Source organism: Myotis yumanensis, unplaced genomic scaffold (genome assembly GCF_028538775.1).
Source record: "Myotis yumanensis isolate MYYU_CA2020_CCGP unplaced genomic scaffold, mMyoYum1.0.hap1 SCAF_8, whole genome shotgun sequence".
Taxonomy (NCBI): Eukaryota; Metazoa; Chordata; class Mammalia; order Chiroptera; family Vespertilionidae; genus Myotis; species Myotis yumanensis.
In genome coordinates, this window is record NW_027223759.1 from 12,282,047 (window position 1) to 12,303,899 (window position 21,853).

At 40.4% G+C, this 21,853-nt stretch overlaps 1 protein-coding gene across 1 annotated transcript in view; it reads left to right on the forward strand.

The window, feature by feature from the left end:
- PARD3B (par-3 family cell polarity regulator beta) overlaps window positions 1-21,853 on the forward strand; it is a 907,609-nt gene that overhangs the window by 432,447 nt on the left and 453,309 nt on the right. Inside the window, exon 5 of the mRNA XM_070421939.1 lies at window positions 21,352-21,440. Within this exon, the coding sequence (XP_070278040.1) occupies window positions 21,352-21,440 (89 nt within the window). The remainder of the gene's footprint in view (window positions 1-21,351; window positions 21,441-21,853) is intronic.

The following is a 21,853-nucleotide window of genomic DNA, read 5'->3' on the forward strand; positions in this document are numbered from 1 at the left end:
GGAACACTCCTAATGTAGGGAGAGAGAAGCGAGCCTCCATTCAAACAAAATATGGTCTGGTACAAGTATAAGAGAAGGGAAGGCTTTGGGGCAGTCCGTCACTCCCCCATCCACCTACATGGCCCTGGATGAGTAAGCCCACAAGTGTTGGAGTGGGTTCCTATGCATCCAGCCTCTACAAAAACGAAGGGATGAATTAAATTGTGTGATTTGGGGAATATAGCAATTCAAAATCAGATACCGAGACCACTAAGCCATCCCTTCTGGCACATTGTAAAGCATGAAGCTGTAAATATAGCAGATAATTGAAATTTAGATTTTAGATATGGGCATTGTTAGCAGCCCTCCTCTAGCTTTCATTGCTTAGAGTCTTAGAAGTATATTTAACAGTTCATATTAATGCAATTCCTGTCAAAATTAATTAAGCTTTTAAATTTTTTCTCCTGTTTTTTTTTTTAACTTTTTTTTTATTAGGAGACTGTAAATAATAAGAACAAAGGAAAAGTGTCTGAACTTAACAGTGCATCTAAACTGAAGATGAAAAGTGTTCTATAGATTGAGAAATCAGTTTGTGTTCTTCTTTGAAGTTTCAACTTAAAAAAAACAAACACAAAAGCACATACATGTTCCTCCATTAATTAAAGCTGCCATTCTTTTTTGTTCCTCATATAATGTACTTCCCATAAATCGGTTGCTTCTTTTTGTATACTTATCAATTTATAGTGGTCTTTAGGCTGAAATTGGGCACTTTATAATCCTAGCAGCCCCACTTCATCCACTGTGCCATTGGATCAGTAAATTTTCTCCTTTTTATAGTCGTCTTCAATATGATGGGAAAAAACATTGTCATATTTTAGCAATTCTCTGCACTTCATAAAACATCTTTTTGTAATGAGACTATTTGTGTAAAATGGAGCTAAAGTTAAGAATTTGTTGAAATGATATCACTTTATCCAAAAATAGGTAGAACAAAAGTAAAAGTCTGTGGTGGTTTGAATGGGGAGTCAACCCGGAAAGGATGTCATTTCATCAGTGCTAGTATTAGATGTTCAGGTTGCAAAATAGTATGACCAATGATAGCATCATTTAAAAACAAAACAACACAAAACACCTCTCCCAGGTTTAAAGGGATGCTGAGCACAGTAGCTACTCAGGGTAGGAACAGGCGGAATGGAATAGTACCATTCCACATGGGTATTGTGTGCTGTCCAAAACCCACACCTAAGAAACTCGTAAAGCATGGTTTCAAATGTGTCTGTGGATTTATAGGGGACAGGAAGGTTAGGCCAACTGCTCCAGTCCAGAGCAATTCTATATGGAGAGTTCTTTCTAGGTAGAGGTGTCCAGATGAATGTGATTCTAAAATACAGTAAGTAAATGACATCAGGCTTTGAGGAGTTTGCAACTGCAAACTAAAGTTTTTGTATCAAGACTAAATCAGGCACTCACCAGTCTTTCCAGTTAAGGGTTTCAGAACAGCCCTCCCCAAGATGCGCCATTTAGTCATGTGAACTATTTTGAACTGAAGGCAATTGAGACCCTGTGAGCTTAAGAGAAAAATGTACCTCTCTGTTAAATAATTTAAATTAGGAGCCTTGCCCATAGTAAGAGTTATCAGCAGAAGTATATTTTGTGACCTATTTATGGGGCAGGGCATAGTTCTAATTACTGAACATCTGCTTTTCTTATCATCCTGAGAATGACCTCCTCCTCTCCGAAGCCCCACGGTGCCTTACCTCATCCTTATTGCAGAATGTCCTACATACCTCGTTTTCCATTTCTGTCTCTGAACCTCTTGTGTATGTGGGGTCTCTGACGCTCTCACATTTGGGGTTCCCATATGTATATATGTAATTAAATTTCCTTATTTTCTCTTATTAATCTGTCTTATATCAATTTGATTGTTAGAGCAGCTGGAAGAACCTAGAGGGGTACAGGAGAGTTTTATTCTCCTCCACACCCGTAACAGACCCACACACTGAGAAGTTATCATTAGCACCATAATGGAACCTGAGAGTCAGTGATACATTTGACAGTTGCACAGAGTCAATTCCTTTAGAGGAAAAGATTAAAACTTGACAGAGTTTATACTTAAAAAATCCATTATCTTAAGACAAGAACTCTAGATGCATGGATACTTGGAGGATTGAATTATTTAGGTAGACAAAAGCAATTCATCCCCCAAATCCAGCTTGTGACAGGAACCTTAACAGAAATTCAAAATAAAATAAGTAGATTGGTATATTGCTTTGTAAGATAATAGGGTAGAATGTGATAAGCTGGATTTGGGGGGTGAATTGCTTTCAAAAATAATGGGAAAAAAGCCAACCAATTTTGCTCTGTTTCAACTCATTTGGATCATAACCATAAGACTGTACTGAAAGAGAGCTATGTTAATTAAAAATTGGCTCTCAATTTTCACTTTTTTTAGGCCAAAAGCCTGGAAATAGAGTGGGACATATTCAGATCACTGACTTTTTCTCTTCTTTTTCTAATTATTTTAATGACTTTCTGCATCTTTTTTGTTCCCTAGTCTCAACTTCTTTGTATTGGAGGGGAGAAAAATATCTTGTTCCTTCTATCCTTCTAGATTCAATGTTTGGGACTCAAGAATCAAATTGATAAAAGTACATATTAATACAAGAAGAAAGTTTTAACTATGTGCATACACATGCACACTGGGAGTTTACAGAGTGAAATGCGGCTCAAGGAGGCGGCCAAATGATTAGAGCTTACGTACCCTCTTAAGGGAAACCAAGGAAAAGGGTCTCGGGGACCCTGGGCTTAGCGAGCAAGTTATGGGCAGGTGAAGGGAGGAATGTGTGGTAAATAAGGGTTGTCTCGTTATTTCAGGTGGTTAGGAAGACATCTTCCCAAATGAAAGTTTTCGTCACAAAAGGGGAAATTTATACTTTATTTTTCGGAAGTTAGGATGAGGTAAGGAGTAGTTCCTGTGTCTTCTGGTCCTCAATGGCCTTTAGCTCAAAATAATCCTGATGTCAAAGAGGAGTGCTTTGGAGTGACACATCCTGGTACCCTTCAGTGCCAATAATATTTATTTCTATGAATGACTGCTGACGTCAGAGTGCAAAGTATATAGAATGGTGCAAAACATAGGACCCTTCTTTTCTACAAGCTCCAAATATTTGTGCCCAGACATAAAGCCATGTACCATCTTTTCTTTTAATTTATTGCTTTTTAGAGTGAGAGGAAGGGACACAGAGAGAGAGAGAGAGAGAGAGAGAGAGAGAGAAGAAAAACATTGATCAGTTGCCCCCCACATACCCCCCAACCAGGGATTGATCCCGCAACCTGAGCACGTGCCCCAACTGGGAGAGGAACCCACCACCATCCAGTGCACAGTACGATGCTCCAACCGAGCCACACCAGCCAGGGTTAAACCATGTGTAACGTGATGAGGACACCTCACTACCTGACGGGAGGGCAAGGTGACCACAAACAAGTGGCCTGCCCTGGCTCCTTTCACTGACCATGGCAGCCTACTGCTGTGTGCCAGCCCCCGACTCATTAGACATTTCTCTTTTTGGTGAGATGAGGGTCGGAAGCCTGAAATCTCATTGATTCTCATTTATGGAGCTAGGGGGAAGACTGAGTCCGTTATTTCGTTCAGACTACAGTGGGGCCTTGACTTACGAGTGTCCAGACTAACGAGTTATTCGAGATACGAGCCATCTCTTGGCCAATTTTTTGCTTTGAGTTGCGAGCTAAAATTCGGGTTACGAGCCAGCTTCAGATACCCCACCGCTAGTTGGCGCAGCGAACATCACAGTGAACGCCACAACATCAGGCCAGCATCATATGTCTCACTCGTTCACTTTTGATTTGACATATGAGTAATTTGAGTTACGAGCTCCGTCACGGAACGAATTAAACTCGTAAGTCAAGGCCCCACTGTACTCTTTTACATCCAGCGGATGTCCTAACCATGACCCTTTCTGCATCTATGTATTTCAGACTTCAGGAATGAATACAGTAAAAACCAAGCTTTTTCTTTATTGTCATATTTGGAATTTGATCATTCCTTAAAAGAACTTCACCCACAGAAAATTAAGCAATATATTTGATTATACAGAACTATTATTTTTGCTTCCTATTGCCATTCTTTCTGAAGAGCTATTGAATGTTGTGAGTTAATCTGCTGTGATCGCCTCACGGGTAAAGAGGTCATTTGCTGTATTTTGTAAAGAGGCATCACCTGAGTGGGTGCCTCGGCGACAGTAGAAGTGTCGCCCTTGTAATAGGAAGAGAAGAGAGGGGTTTACATCACCACTCGGGTTAAAAACTCTTATCTGTCAGGAAGCATGCACTTCCCTAAGCAAGCCTGGGAGTTCATTAAAAGTGTGCGGTTGCATCACTGGTTAGACATAGCTGAAGGCTGGGGTGAGGGTGTTGTGGCAGAAACCTTAACAGAAATTCAATATAAAGAAAATCTCTTTAGTTCAGGCCAAGGGAAACTCTGATTAGAAAGATTTCTCTTTTTTTCCACTTGAGACTGTTTTGTTCTGTCATATAGCATTGAGTAAGTGATCCATTATAGATCTGAAAAATACCTGCTTCATTTTTTTAACTATTTCTTTCTGTTATTCTCATCACTTATTAAAAGTATAGTTCAGGGAACAGTCAAATATTTACAAGTATTAATAAATTGACACTTTACTGAATGACTAGAAAGATACAGTTTCTCTTTGGTGGGTTATTTCTGTGTTCAATTTTGGAAAAAAATACACTGGCGCACGTTTCTCTGGGAAGGAGTGTGGGGTGTAGTCTGGTTCAAATCACACAGCAGCGTGGGTGGGTTGGCTTGTTCATGACTCATTCATTCAATCAATTAGAGTATCCGCTATAAAATAAGCTGATAAAACTCAAGCAGAGACCCCAAGGTGGTTGGACATGGCCTGGTTTTAGACAACTTTGTAAGCTGGAAGCCATGTCGGCCTTCATGAGGATTTCAGATGGCATTTACCAGTGTTAAATGAGTGTAGGTGCTGTGTTTTTTGAAGCCGAGTGAAAGGGAAGGTGGGAGAGAAATGGTAATGATGTACATGTGATGGGCAAAAGATTGGCCCAGTAAGTTGGGGAAGCCCTTTATAAAGCTGATTTATAGCTCTTACATAGGAGGAATCCAAATTTATAAACAATCCATGAATATCATCCTCTACCAGTTTTCCTTGCTTAAATTTCTTGTCTACAGAATTGCAGCATAACTATGCCTGTTTGATGGATCTGGATAGGATTCAAAGATTATTACTTATATGGTATTTGGATTAAACCATCATTGTCTAATAGAATTAGCTCTAAAATTGTGAATTAAGAAATCTGATTTGAGTATATTTTTCCACATACTTCTAACAATTGCCTAGGGCCAGGATTGGAGGCTGAAAATTAGTCCATCCCAGAAGAGCCAACAAATGGACTAGTGGACAAGAACATCAGACCTTTAGTACTCACAGATTTAACTTTTGAAATGTCATATATACTGCATGCAAGCCAAAGGTCCAGAGCGTAGTGTAGTTTGTGATTTTGCCACAGCATGATGTGCATCTCTCACACGGGGAGGTCTGTGTGCAGGAGTTGCAGCTTGTCAAGGAGGCTTCAGAAACGATCGCAGCATTTGTGACCTATTTTGAAGGGATCTTTGTCTACACTGCACCTCTCAGCTTCCTGGGGGTTCTCAGGAAAGTTTGGGGCAAGTGTGGTCAGTAGGCTATCCTCCCCACATTCACTTAGGCTCTTTATCTGTAGCAGCTACCTCCTGCCCTATTCAGATATTTTTCCATGTAGCCATCACTATTTAAGGATCCGTCTGTGAAAACATTTATTATCATTGCTGCATTACAAATCTCTTATGATCCTGTCACGGACATGGACTTGGATTAGCAGCTAGACATCAGGTCTTAACCTTGAGATCATAGTCAAGATTGGGGAGTTTGAAAAGCCCTAAAATTTTATGTAGAATTACTGTGTGTATTTTTCCTGGGAGAGGAAGCATTGCTAGCATTAGTTTTGTAGATGATGCCACGATCCCCCCAAAAAGTGAAAAACACTGCTTTAGATGGAGAATGGTTAATTTCTGTTCCTCTATTTGCACATATGTGTTGTTTCACATGGAAAGGGGTTGAGGTTGAAGAAATAGCAGCGTATTTGGGATCTGACTTGCACTCAGATGAGTTGAATTAGGGAGCATACAAGGGCCACAGTTGAAAGGTCAATCACCACTGTCTTCTCTGAAGCCTTATTGCTTCTTGCTCCCCAGAATGAGCTCATTGTGTGTGTGTGGGGGGGGGGGGGGTGCGCGCGTGCGCACGCGTGTCCTTCTGTATATCTCCAACACTTAGCACATTGCCTAGCACGAAAGGGCATCTCTATAAATGTGAACTGAATGAACCCTCTTTTGCTTGTGGGTTTCTGGCCCTGCGCTGGCATACCATTTGCTATGCTTTGAATCTCAAGAGCATCTCATGGACGAGTAATGAGGACTTGGCCTGGAACCTCACTTTTGGCTTCTTATGTTTGACTTTCCTTTTGGTTACAGTTTCTGAAACAGGAAGAAGAAGGAGGTACTGAGTGAATTCAAGGGTTAGGGCACCGGAAGTGGAAGTCACAGGATGCTAGTGAGAGACCAGGCATGGAAGAAGAAAGATAAATAAATTAAAACCATGGGACAGGAGGACATGCTGGGGACCAACTTGAAGAGTGACAGGTGAAGGTAAAGAGAAGGATGCTGCAGGCTCTTAAGGAGGAAACAGGGATCTAGTCTAGAAACAGCCCCGGATGGGGGTTGGCAGCATAAAGTAGAGCATGTCCTACTTCAGAGGCTGCCCTGGAAGTGGCTCCCTGGCAAAGTCAGTTTTCATTTAAATCAAAGTAGAAGAGGGAATACCTGAAGAAATTCCTAAGCGTGTGAAATAGTTCCGGGTCCTTCTTGAAAATAGTGGGAGAGAAGGGTTTGGAGGCATTTGGGAAATGTCCCACTGAAGGGTAAGGAGGTGCCCAAGGAGGGAAAACATTGGGAGAAGACAATTGACCTGAGATTTTTTCACCTTGACGGTGTTTGGATCTAAAGAGATGGGCTACCTGGAAGAAGAGGAGAATGATACAAGTTCCTAAATGGTATGGCTGCAGTGGCAGGGCCTTGCTCACAGCCTTCCCTCAGGTGGAAGGTCCCCACCACGCTCATCGATCTCCAGTCCAAAGGTTCAAGATCTGGAGGTGTCCGCATGGCAGGGTCCCTTGCCCAGCTGGCTTCCAGTGATTGTGGAACTTAGATGGTTTTCAATATTGGTTCAGATACAGTTTATAAATTATGAAAGCCATTTTAAATTATATTATTATAAATAAAATATAAAAGCACATATGAAGAAACATAACCAGCCAGGTACAAATAGGTGCCGTCTCTTTTACTTCAATTATTTCAATCCATAAATAAAGATTAGCTTTCAGTTCCACTTTAGATTCTCCTGCCTGAGATGCCTCTGGCAATGGTTCCAGCTAGCTTGCTGCTTTGCATGCAAAGACAGTGTCATATGCATCTTTGAAATCCCCCCATCGAGTCCAGCATAATAGTCCGCATGTTGTAGAGGGTTCATAAATGTTGGGATATGTTTTCTTCCATTGAAAGTTACCTAAGAGCTTTTAAGGGGGAAGATTTCTAAGGAAAGGATTTCTTTATAAACACCTCTGAAGTGGAATATTTATCAGATCTAGGCCTGTGCTAGGCGACAGGCATACAAAAACGGAGAAGACATATTCTCCACCTTAAGGATATCAACCAAGCAAGGAAGACAGACATCTAAAGGAATCATTGCCTACCCTAAGATGAATGCCATTGTAGACCATTTGCATGGTACAAGGGTGGTCCTGGGGAGCTACATTGAGTCTGCACAGAGTGCTCAAGGAGAAAGTGCCCATGCTGTTAAAGTATGTTTGCATGGATGGATGGATGGATGGATGGATGGATGAATTCCAGACAAGCACTGGTGTTCTGGGTACCTGGTGTGTCTAGATGTATCTACTCTATGCCAAGCATTAGTCTAGGTTTTGGGGATATATGAGTGAAAAAAACTCTACCCTCATGGTGCTTATATTTTAACCATTGATCACTTAACCGAAGAGATCTTACCAGGGCAGTGCTTGCCCACACCCGGGACCACTGTAAACACCTTTAAGTAAAAGGCATCGGTATTTGAAGAGAAATGCATGGTGGCTTCCTAGAGTGATTAGAATGTGTTCTGGTCTGGCTTATAGCTGCTTTGGCAGAATCTCTTTCAATTCTCTCTTGTGTCTTTCTGTCTAAACAAACAACATCCTTCTTGCTGACTGCTCCCTAGGACTACAGCTTTTCTCAGCAGGTCAGACTTCTGCACCCCATTTCAGCTGTTGCCACGTGCTGTGAAAACCTGAGATGCAGCCAGCTCTGGATCACCCACTTCTTTTCTCCGTAGCATTTCCCTCTCCTGCTGTTCCCTTCTTTATATTTGTCATGGATAGCATTGCTTCAAGGGCAGCTTAGGTTGTCTGGGAAAAAATTCCTCCCCAAATTGTTTCTGAGCAGTAAACCTTATAACATAAGGGAATGAGATAGCTTTTGAAACCAGAGGCTTCCATAAAGGTGTCACAATGTGAAATGCAAGAAAGATAAGTGAATGGCAAAGTGACTGTGGGAAGATCCATGAAGGTCAGAGGAGAGAAACAAGTGCAATGGCCAGGTCAGGGCGGTTTGGGGCTGGATGAGAAGAGAGTAAAATGCTTCTCTGCATAAGCGATGAGAAAGATGTTCTAAATAGCCCTGGAGCATGCCTTAGTCATGAATGAAGACGGTATACTCCTGATAATTATAGAGGATTTTTCAAGGTAGAATGTTAGCTTCCTAATTTTGAGAACTTTTGAAACATATAAATAAACTAAGCATACACAAAAAATCCTGTGATATTTTCCTCCCTGAAACAGCTATGTATTTGGTCTGTTGATTCAAAATTTTCTGCAGCCCATTTCCCAGTGAAGATTTTCAGGGAAGACGAGCAGAGACGTGTGTCTGTGCTGGCATGAGAGAAGTGTGCATGCCAATGACAATACTCGCTTAATAATGCCGTTTTTCATGTTTATGCTCTCCTGCCCAGACCTGGGATTTGCATAGCTTTACTTAAAAGCATATGGTATATCTACTAGTGTCATAACCTGAAGGAATTTCAGCCAGCAAAATGAGAGTGGGTCAGCTAGAAATGTCTTGCAATTGTGGAATTCTCCCCACTCCCTCAAGTCTTCATATACTTACCAGCATTAAGTGATGGATTGTAGTTACACCGGAGACCCCCCTGCCATCAAACCACCCATTTTGACAGACCTGTGTTCTAAATATTTGAGAAGATGATGCGGTTTAAATAGAGATTAAATGGAAGAGAAGCAGATGTGTACAATACCTTTGATCGTGTGTTTGATGATGGGTGCATGATCTGAAGCAGATGCTTATGGGAGAACATGTTTGTTGTCCAGTATTCTCACTCTTTCAGAAGAAAACAACATTATTCTGATGTACCTAAGTGTTGGGCTCAAGTGGTTTTGTAGTATTTTTAATAATAAAGAGAACAAAGAAAAATTAGCTGTAACTGGGTGGGGAAATAATCCAATTATAAATCAAAGTGGTCATTGGTGAAGTGTTTGTGTCAGTGTTGTATTTTTTAAAAAAATACATTTGTTTTTACCCTTATTTTCAGAATTTTTAAATTGTGTTATCGGAGTATAAGATACGATGGACATTAGTATAGGGGTTGCAGAATCTTCTTGTTGAACTTCTGAAGCTCCACAGTCCTAAGGATTGTAAAGCAGCTTTTCGTTGAACATATTTGAGTGGTTAGCAGCACACCCATTGGTGTTGGTTTTCTGTTGCGAAGAGCAACAGAGCAGGTAAAATGTTGATCATATTAGTAGTGGTTTTCTTTCATTTTAAATTTTAAAAATGAAGCCGTTTCAATTACAGTTTACATTCAACATCATTTCGTATTAGTTTCAGGTGTACAGCATAGTGGTTAGATAATAATATGCTTTACAAAGTGTTCCCCCTGATATTTCCAGTACCCACCTGGCACCACACATAGTTAAACAGTCACGGGGATGTAAAGTACAGCATAGGAAACAGAGTGGATTTTATTTTTGATACCTAGATGAGATTGGTCAGTGTGTCTAGTCCACTCACAGCTCAAAAACAAAACTGAATTTGCCCCTTTTCTTCCCCACCTTTTTTAAAACTCAGAGCTGTGTTTTGACTGTCTGGTATCAGGTTCAGTGAAAGCCACTTTATAAATTTCTACCCGAAACAAACAAACAAAAAACACAGACAAAGAGTCCCAGCAGGTACAATGTGTAAAGGGTATGCATTTAAGACAATTTTTTTAAATGTGTCTTCTCAACTCTAAGTCAGAATATTGGCAAATCTTAACAACCTCATCCAAGAAAACATGAGAAACATATAAAGAAAGATAATGAGGTATGGAGGGAAGGTTTTAGTTTTATTTACTCATGCTGTAGATTTCTTCCTCAATATTTAGAATCAGTATTTTGAGAAAGTATAATATTTTATATCTCTGTGAGAGCTTCTCAAAGAAAGCTTTCCAAGAAAACATTTGTTCAAATGAATAATCAGCCTTAAATTTATCTGTTGAAGAATGTTATTGTTTCTTTAGCAAGGGCTTACCAGCCTGACCATTTGGTGTCCCTTCACTGAGTTCTGGAGCATTTTATACCTAGGAAGGAGATAGAAATCTTCTTGTCTCCTTTTCATAGTTAGTGAAAGTGAGGGCAGGAAATTGTAAGGTGTATGGTCAGCAGGCAAAGCAATGAGAGAAATGTTGGAACTTCTGTCTCCTTTGTCTTAGACGAGAGCTTAATTTTACTACTGTACCTTGGCCTTTCTCCTTTCCAATTTATTTTTATTAAATCTATTTAACCATTCAGCATCTCTTGAACACAAACCAGATGGACAGAAAGTGTGGCCACCTGTGCATGGTTGAGAGTCAGTGGCATTTAACCTGTGCAGCTCAGCATCCACAACTGCTTGAGCTCCATGAGACAGTCACCTGGAAGGTTGTTGACTTTTAGTGCATGTCACTAAGTCCAGAATTGTTTAAACTCTGCAGTTGTACCCCTCTTATATTCAGGTAACATACCTCGAGACTTAGCAGTGAGTGTGCGAATGTGTGCACACACCCCACAAGCCAAGGTTTTGAACTAGCCATTTAATGTCAATGGTTTCACCTGCTTCCAAATTAGCAACGGACTAGTTCCTAGATTATTTATAATCTAATTTGTTGTGTTCCCTCAAAATAACTTTTTAGTTTATAAATGCTATTATTAGAACTCAATATCTAGAATAATGAAGCACTTGATAGTTTTTCATGTGAAATATTTCTTTTAATGTTTCATGATATAATATTGTTTCCTCGCCCCATTTGCCTAAATCAGTAGCAAGGAGAAATTACAAGGTAAATATAATTAACATGCTTATGCACAAACCTGAATCTCAGAAGACATCAGTTCTAAGTCACCTTGGTTCTTTCTTTGACCCTTAGTTGCATGTGGGACAGGACATTAATCTTTTTGTCCTTGAATATGTCCATGTATAAAGTTGGAACAGGACTGCCAAGAAATTATTTAGGATTGCTATGCATATACATCTGGCTACATGTGAAATCTTCAAAAGAAAGGTAAAGTATATCCAAGACATTAGTAGAGTTTTTGTTAACATTGAAAGTTAAAAGGATCCATAAAATGAATAAGGTCAACATTCATTAAGTCAACAGCTGTTTACCTTGGGACCCAGAGAGAGCCCTGAATTGAGAATCAAGAATCCTGGGTTCTGGCTTTGTCACTTTCATTGTCCCCTTCTCCTTTCTAGGTCTCAGTTTCCTTAGCTACCAAATGAGTTGATGAGACAAGCACAACAACAGTCTTTCCAGGGTCTTATTCACATTGTTCAGTTTTGTGGATCTGCACTGGTTACTAGAAGGCAGCATTTTCAAAGTGTTGTTCCCTGACTAGCAGCATGGGTAACTTGTTAGAAATGCGGACTCATAGGCTTCACTCTACACCTACTTCATCAGAACATCAGAGCAGCCCCCACAACCTGTGTTTTTACAAGGCCCAGATGATTTTGATCTGTGCTAAAGTTTGAGGACCTATGTTAAAAGTAAAGGAAATAAAAGGCAGTTCTTATTCTTAAGAAACTTATAACTTAGTACTTTTTAAATCTCTAGTTGTCTTGCCAATTTCTAGATTTGTGAATATATAATCTAATATGCATTATATATAATCACATTATATTATGTTATATTAAATTATTTCATTATATAATTTATAATATATATATAATTACTTATTGTGATATACATAAAAAATAAATTATGTGCGTGTGAAATTGCCAGGACTGAAACATTTTGGGGTAGTATCTATGAAGCCAACTGAGAGATTTTCCCATGAAATGCATTGACTAAGGCATGAAAAATCTATATTAGATCATGCTTGAATAACAGTGTTGACTACCAAAATGCATGTTCATTTCATATGTGTGCTTATCAAGTACATCTCGTTTTTACTTTAGTACAGATATTCTTGTTCTAAAAAGTAAAACAAATATTCCAAAATTATGCCTAGGATTTTAATTTTAAAATTAACATTATGTTTATGTATGAGCACCAGGCACATAAGTATGACATTCACATCTTCTCTGTATAATTTTTCTATTACTTTCATTCTAAAATTCATGTGCAATTTCAAAATAAAACACTTTGCAGTTGAATTTTCAGAATGCAAATCTTGTTTTTAAATGCCCTGAACTTTTGACACATAACTTAATTGCAGTTAACATTTTGTGGGCACATAATCTCAACTACAACTGAAATACTGAAATGCATTGGAGGGTGGGGGGATTGAGGCTGTATATTTTCACCTAGTATAAGTCAAAGGGACATCTATTTTAGTTCTCATCTGAGAGATGAAAAACTGAGCTGTAAAGCTATCCTATATAATAAAAGCCTAATATGCAAATCAACCAAACAGCAAAAGGACTGGTGGAACAACCAGTCGCTGTAATGCGTACTGACCACCAAGGGCCAGACGCTCAATGCAGGAGCTGCCCCCAGCAAAGCGGATGCCAGCAGTGGCCCCCGGATTGCCCTGCCAGATGCCCCACAGAGGGAGATGATCAGTGGCAGTGGCAAGGGGTGGGGCCAGCCCGTGAGTGTGTGGTGGCAGGAGGCAGGGCCGGCTAGTGAGCGGGCTGGCACTGCCCCCGATCACCCTGCCACTCGCCTCCAAGGTGGGTGCCAGTGGGGGCCCCAAGATCGCCCTGCAGGTTGCCCCACAGATCGGCCCATTGCGGGCCAGACCTAGCGACCCTACCCATGCATGAATTTAATGCACTGGGCCTCTAGTTTATAATATTGTTTTATAGCTGTGGTCAACTAGGAGAAAGCAATGAGAATTTGGGTAGTGTTTAAGTGGTAAGTGTATTTGGAGATGTATAACTTAACAATACTACATAATGGACACACTTTCCTGAATGGAATCAGTGACTTATACCAACTGTGAAATATGAAATGATAGTCTGGTGCCAACACCATGATCACCCTGGAGAGAGAGGCCCTGCCTGGTGCTTGCCCTTCCATGCTGCCTGCAAGCACTGGCAGTTGTTAGCACTGGTGCTAACTAAATGTAAACACCTTTACTTTCCAGATGCTGCTAATTGGTTTGGGAATATTTATGTAAGTGTTGATTTTGAAGCTAAAAATAGTGCAGGGATGTTTGAATCCAACTCATTCGAGCTGTCAGAACTGCTCCCGTGATCTTGCAAGTGTTGCTAAAAATGTTCACTTTTTTAAAAATTGTAGTAATTAAACTTGTCTCTTGTGAGAGCCATAGATGATATGTTCCCCATTTTGATAAAAGAGGGTAAGGACAAGGTTCTTAAAGGTCTCTGCCCTGGCTGGCAAGACACGACCTTCTGCTGAACTTGATCAGAGAGCAAAGGCTTGTTATGTGGCCAAGACCAAACACATCTGGAAATAACTGTGTGCCCTTATATGCTGTGTAGCTAATCACTTCACTCCATTTTAAGTTAACAGAAAAAATAAAAATTGTAATAATTTTATTAATAAAATTAAGTAAAGAGCTTCCCAAACCATTGTATTTTCTAGAAGCGAGTTTGAGGATTTAAAATCACATATGTGTCAAGTCTACAGTTAAAGAACAATAGTGGCCATTTAGCACCAGTTGTTTATACCTCTAGTTCAGTGGTTCTCAACCTTCTGGCCCTTGAAATACAGTTCCTCATGTTGTGACCCAACCATAAAATTATTTTCGTTTCTACTTCATAACTGTAATGTTGCTACTGTTATGAATCGTAATGTAAATATCTGATATGCAGAATGGTCTTAGGCGACCCCTGTGAAAGGGTTGTTCGACCGCCAAAGGGGTCACGACCCACAGGTTGAGAACCGCTGCTCTAGTGCTTCAGAATCATATATTTTCCCTTTATTTCCAAATTTAAAAGTCATGGTTTTACAGATATTTCAAAGTTGTTTAAGTAAGTTATGAGAAAAAATTTTTTGATTTTAGATATTTGTTGTTTTGTGACTCTTTATTTTACCACGTAATTAATTTATTGAGGGGGAAATGCTGAGCGCTCTTAAATTATTGCTTGTCAAACATTTTGTAATGTTGGGAAAAGTGACTTTATGAACTCTGTACAGAAATAAACTGCCTTGGCCTATAGTTCTTGAAGCACTGCATTGCCACAGCATTGTTGACGTAAATTTGGAATCAGCTTTGTGTCCTTCTAGGATGCCCTAAACATTTGTCTGCCTGCCTCATCTCTGAAAAATATCAAAAACTTCTGTTACTGCAATATAAAGAAATGATTTTGGCAAGTATAAGCACTGCCTGTTAGTAGAGGACAACCTATAGTTATTGCCCTTTTTGATAGCTGTGGCAAAACGAAGAGTTTTTGATGTCACTTAACTGTTGCTCTGGCCTGGTGGTTCAGTTGCTTGAGCATCGTCCCATGCACCAAAAGGTTTTGTGTTTGAGCCCTGATTGGGGCATATATGGGAGGTAATCAGTCAATGCTTCTCTCACATCAATGTTTCTCTCTCTTCCTTTCTCCCACCCTCCCCCTCTCTCTAAAAAATCAATAAAAACATATCCTCTGGTGAGGATTACATTTAAAAAATAAATTAAATAAATAAATTAAATAGTTCAACTCGTCTTAGACATATAAATCTCTGTGTGGGTTCTTTTTTAAGTCTGTAGTCATTGACATGATTGCTCTAAAACTGTAGTTAGTTCAGAATTGCCCTTGAGCAGATTATTACATTGCAATTGGCCCAATATTGCTTTCAAATTCTAATTGACATTTCCATATAATTGGAGCATTAAGTATGTTGTTGACATAAATAGAATCTTTACTTACCATCTAACTAGAACTAGAAAAAAGTCTTTTAACCTTGCAGAATGTTGATTTGAACTAGAAAGTATGTTCTATTCTTAACATTGGCAAGGATCAACATGAAAGTTCTATGTGGAGTACGGAGCAAAAAGGCAAAACTAGATAGTTAAAACTTTAGAGCAAATCTCCCAACATTTCTTTGCCATTGCAATGATATACACCTATGTACACAAAGCCAAAAATAATATTTATTTCATCTGACTGCCGCTATGAGCTATTCATGGTATTGTTAAGATGGTAAAACTCTCTAAATCCATCTATAGATTCAGTGCTATCCTTATAAAAACCCAGCTGGCTTTTTTACAGAAATTGATGTCCCGATTCTAAAATACATTTGGAAATGCAAGGGACCCAGAATAGCCAAAACTAACTTGAAAAAGAACAAATTTGGAGAACTTAAACTTCCTGGTTTCAAAACTTTGTTCACAACTACAATGATCAAGACTGTATAGTACAAAAGAGAATTTAGAGTCCAGAAATAAAACCTTATTTTTTTGGTCAATTGGATTTTTATAAAAGTGTCAATACAATTCAGTTGGGGGAAAAATTGTCTTTTCAACAAATGGAGCAGGCACGACAAGATATTCATATGACAATTATAAAGTTGGATCCCTACTGCATACCATGTATAGCAGTTAACTCAAAATGGTAATTAAACTGAAACTAACAGCTAAAACCATAAAATTCTTAGAAGAAAATATAGGAGTAAATCTTTGTGACTTTATATTAGACATTATTTCTTAGATACAACACCAAAAACATATGGAACAACTGAAAAAATAGGTAAGTTGGATTTCATTAAAATTCAAAAGTTGTACTTCAAGAAAGTGAAAAGACAGCCCACAGAAAGGGAGAAAGATCTGCAATTTATCTGTAGTATAAGGAATTTGTATAAGAGTACAGTGGGGCCTTGACTTACAAGTTTAATTCGTTCCATGACGGAGCTCATAACTCAAATTACTCATATGTCAAATCAAAAAGTGAACGAGTGAGACACGTGATGCTAGGCTGATGTTGTGGCGTTCACTGTGACATACGCTGCGCCAACTAGCGGTGGGGTATCTGAAGCTGGCTCGTAACCCAAATTTTAGCTCGCAACTCAAAGCAAAAAATCGGCCGAGAGATGGCTCGTATCTTGAAAAACTCGTTAGTCGGGACACTCGTAAGTCAAGGCCCCACTGTATTAAAGAACTCTTACAACTCAATAATAAAAATTCATGTAATTAGACATTGCTCTAAAAAAGATATATAAATGTTCAATAATCACATGAAAGGATATGCAGCATCATTAGTCATTAGAAAAATGCAAATCAAAATTCAATTCACACGAAAAAGGATGGCTAAAATAATTTTTTTTAAAAAAAGGAAAATAAGTGTTGGCAAGGACACAGAGAAATTGAAATCTTCATTCATTGCTAATGGGAATGTAAAATTGTACAGGTACTTTAGAAATAGTATAGCAGTTTATCAAAATGTTAAACACAGAGTTATTATATGACCCAACAGTTTCATTCCCAAGAGAATTGAAAACATATGTCTACACAATAAATCCTTTTTCTTAGCATTATTTTATAACTGACTATTATTTCAAATGTTCACAACAACATTGTTCATAATCAGAAAAGTGCAAACAAATGGCCATCAAGTTGAATGGGTAAAAAAAAAATGTGGTATGTCTACACAATGAAATATCATTTGGCCATAAAATTGAAGGAAATACTGATACATGCTTCAATCTGGAAGAGTCTGGAGAACATTACACTACGTGATAGAAGCCACTTACCTCATGATTCTGTTTATGTGAAATGTTCATAATAGGCAAATCCTTAAAGACAAAAAGCAGATTGATTACCAGGGGCTGGGAGAGGGGGAGTGGCGAGAGAGCAGGGAGCATGGGGAATGAGGGCTAAGAGGTATGGGGTTTCTTTTAGGGGCTTTGAAATTGTTCTAAAATGAGTGCTGATAGTTGAAAAGCTCTGTGCAAAAGCTAAAATTACTGTATTGTACTTTTTTAAAAGGAAGAATTTAGCCCAGCTGGCATGGCTCAGTGGTTGAGCATAAACCTATGAACCCGGAGGTCCTGGTTTGATTCCTGGGCAGGGCACATACCCTAGTTTTGGGCTTGCTCCCTAGTGGGGGCGTGCAGGAGGCAATTGATCAATGATTATCGTCATTGATTTTTCTATCTCTCCCTCTCGCTTCCTTTCTGAAATCAATGAAAAAAATATATGTATATTTTAAAAAGGAAGACTTTAATGTTATGTGGATTACATCCTAACTAGAGGCCTGATACATGAAATTCATGTAGGGGGCTCAGCTCTCACAGCCCTGGCCAGCCCTCACAGCCCCGGCTTTGTCCGGAATGTTGTCCAGATGGTCGTTCTGCTGTTTGGTCTAATTAGCATATTAGCTCTTTATTATTATACTAGAGGCCTGGTGCACAAAAATTTGTGCACTCGGGGGGGTTCCTCAGCCCGGCCTGTGCCCTCTTGCAGTCTGGGACCCCTCAGGGGATGACCACCTGCTGGCTTAGGTCTGCTCCCTGAGCTGGCAGTCAGAAATCCCTCTGGCAGCCCTGGAGTCCTCGGGGGTTGTCCACTTGCCAGTGGGGAGGAGTTCTAAGCTGCAGTCAGATATCCGTAGCGCTGCTGAAGAGGCGGGAGAGGCTCCCACCACTACCACTGTACTGGCAGCAGTCAGCCTGGCTTGTGGCTGAGCAGAGCCCCCCCTGTGGGAGTGCACTGACCACCAGGGGGCAGGTCCTGCATTGAGCATCTGCCCTTTTATTATATAGGACTGCCTGGCCAGGCTGGGTGAGGGGCTGATGGCTGTTTGCAGGCTGGCCACACCCCCTTCAGGGTGTGGGGGGTCCTGTTGGGGTGCCTGGCCAGTCTGGGTGAGTGGCTGATGGCAGTTTGCAGGCTGGCCACAGCCCCTTAAGTGTGGGGGTCCACACTGGGGTGTCTGGCCATCCTGGGTGAGGGGCTGAGGGCCATTTGCAGGCTGGCCACAGCCCCTTCAGGGTGAGTGGTCCTGCTGGGGTGCCTGGCCAGTCTGGGTGAGGGGCTGAGGGCTGTTTGCAGGCTGGCCACAGCCCCCAGCCACCCTAGCTCCCAGTGGAGGCTGGCTGGAAGCAGGTATCTGGGATTTATTTTTCTTCTATAATTGAAACTTTGTTGCCATGAGCGGAGGCCTCAGCTGGCTCATGGCTGGCAGGAAGCTTGGCTTCCTCCATCACCCGGCAACCAAGCCTCCTGCTTGCTCCAGCTCCGTGGCTGCCAGCCGCCATCTTGGTTGGGTTAATTTGCGTATAGTCACTCTGATTGGCTGGTGGGCATGGCTTGGGGCGTAGCGATGGTATGGTCAATTAGCATCTTTGTCTTTTATTAGTGTAGATAGGATAAAGCTTTTATAAGAAAAAAAGAGTAGGTCTTAAAGCCCAGTAGTCAAGCTTTTGGAGCATTGCTCCTGAGGCCCTGCTGACACCTTGCCTGTCACCTCTGAGAGGTCCCAGCCCAAAACTGCCCAGACAGGTGGATTCTATGTCTTTGTCTCTCAGAACATGAGAGATAATGTTTATTTTTTTAATCCATTAAATTTGGGAATAAGTTCTTAAACAGCATTTCAAAACGAGCACTCTAGCCCTTGGCTCATTTATCCATTAACATTTCTTCAATGAAAACTGTTATGTGCTTAATATGTAGAGGACTAGACGAAGGCTCACCCCTCATAGAGCTCCCTCTTGTGAGAAAGAGGCAGATAAGAAAGTTAATGACTTTGACATAGATGCTGTCACCAGATGTTTTGCCATGTGTGATAGTCAGAAATGCAAATATCTATTTAAACTGCCTTCTGAAGTATTTTTGTAACCTGCCCAACCCTATCTCTTTTCTATGTAAGCATATATCTCATCCTTCTTATTTATATGCATGTTTGAAAGCTTTCAAAGACATTTATCTTTGAGATTAGAAAGAATTAGAAAGGGTTCTTTCTTTAGTCTTATGGATTTTTCTTCCCTTCCTTTATCTCTGTGAGGAGAAGAAAACAGATATTTTTTGAAAATCTATGTACACCAAGTCCTTCATAAAACTGCCAGTCCCTAAATGAAATGTTGCTACTCAGTCTAAAAGTGCAATACATTTGTGTTTTCTTTTGTTTTTTGTTTGTTTGTTTGTTATTACTCGATGCACTATGACAAAATGCTTCAATTGTAGCTGTGTCTTCTTTTCTTCAAGATATTAACCTAATTCTGTTGTGGCTAACTCCTAACTATTGTTCTTTGTTGTTTCTGAAATGGTGCATTCCGATCCAGGAGTGCTCTGTTCACAAGAGGGATTGCTGATAGTGGGTCATCTCCACGTGGTTTGTTGTTTCATTGAAGTCTGAGTCCATGACTAAAGCTATTTATTTGTGACCCTGCTTCTGAAGGGTGGTGTATCTGCAGAATTACTCTATTAAAGTCCAGTTCCAAAGCCTAATGGAGAACTAATCCTATCTAATAAAGAGGGAATATGCTAACTGACCCTCACACTGTTGCAAAGTTGCCGGCACCCACAGCCAATAAGGAGGGAATATGCTAATTGACTGTCCCACCCTCAAAGATGGTGGCACCCACAGCCAATAAGAAAGGAATATGCTAATTGACTGCCTCGCCCTCAAAGATGGCAGTACCCACAGCCACAAGATGGCAGTGCCCAGTCCCCTCAGCCCTTCCAGGTTAGCAGGTGCGCGGCAAGGCCGGGCCCGTCCCAGGCAGGCCAGGCCCCTCCACACGCCTACCTCCAGAGTCCCCCAAGTCCCCTCAGCCCCCCAGCCACCCAGGGCCGGCCCGAGGTGCAGGCAAGCCTCGTATGGTGGCTACCCAGCCGATGCCCGAGGCACAGGCAAGCCTCAGATGGCGGCTGCCCAGCCACCTAGGGCCACCTGAGGATCAGGTAACCAGGGCTGGCCGAGGCTTGTGCTGCCAGCAGTGGCAGCAGCAAAGGTGTGATGGGGCATCACCTTCCCTTGATCACCAGGTCGCCTCCCGCCCCTGAGGGCTCCTAGACTGTGAGAGGGGGCAGGCTGAGCTGAGAGATCCCCCCTCTCCAATGCATGAATTTTCATGCACTGGGCCTCTAGTGTCTTACATAAGTGGGGATCCATATCAGGCGTGTTTTCCAGAATCTATCCTCTCTTCTATGTGACATCAACTCACCTTTGCCACTGTCCTGGGGTAAAGGGCCTCTCTGACACTTTACCTCTCAGTATCAGAGTGTTGACCATTTTAGAAATTAAATGATTCCTTTTGTTTTCTGTGATGATCATCGTTAGAATCAAAGTCTCATAACAAAGGAAGAACTCCAGATTTCTTTTTTTGCAATATTCCTATTATACTTTTGACAGAAGTGACCTTGCCAGGCAACATTTTTCCCCCATGATTTTTGCTTTCTTTATATTTTAGTGTCACTGGGGAGGGGGGTGCAAGCAAGTACAGTACATTAAAGCTAATACATCACCACCTGTCAATGACTCCTTCCCCTTGGTACCCCTTTACCTTGCTGATTGAAAACATTCAGTCCCCAAAGCTTATAGTTGAGTAGGAGGAAGCTAAATGATGTATTCCTAAGCTCTTAACATATTGCCTTGTGTAAATGGCCCATTTGAGTATTTCAGAAATCAAATGGGAGAGAAAAGAACATTGAATGCCCTGAAAAGATTAACACCTGTTTCCAGTCTTCAGAAAAACTGGAGCATGCTGTATATAACCATTTACTCTCTCATGTCGAGACATTTTATTCAAATTTTCAATTCTATATGCAAAGCATCCACATGTTTATGGGTTTGCTTCTCTACAGGATTCCACACAAAACTTAGAAGATGGAGAAGTTATGAATGGTGTGCAGACAGAACTACTGACATCGCCGAAAATTAAGGATGCACTGAGGTATTCTCTTCATGTGAATGGAATATTTTCTTTCAATTCAATGTTTGTCCCTTTAATAGTTTATAGATGTTTTATTTTTTTTAGGAAAGATGAAGATGATTAGAATAGTGGAATGAAACCTATCACTATTCTAAAATTACTTAATTACTCTGTTTTTTCATTTTCTCTATATGATATGAGAACTTCTGGACAAACATATACAAATGAACCTCCATCCTTCCAACTCTGCTGCAACCTGGATTTCATAATTGCATTTGCTTTCTCTTGGAACAGCAGTTTAAAGTACACCTTTCAGAGTTCAATTTGGCTGAGTGTTTTACTTTGATGTTAACTCTTTGAATATTGCTTTGCATTGTATTTTAACTATTTTGCAATATTTTATTTGATGTATATAAAATGAAACCAGCCAATCA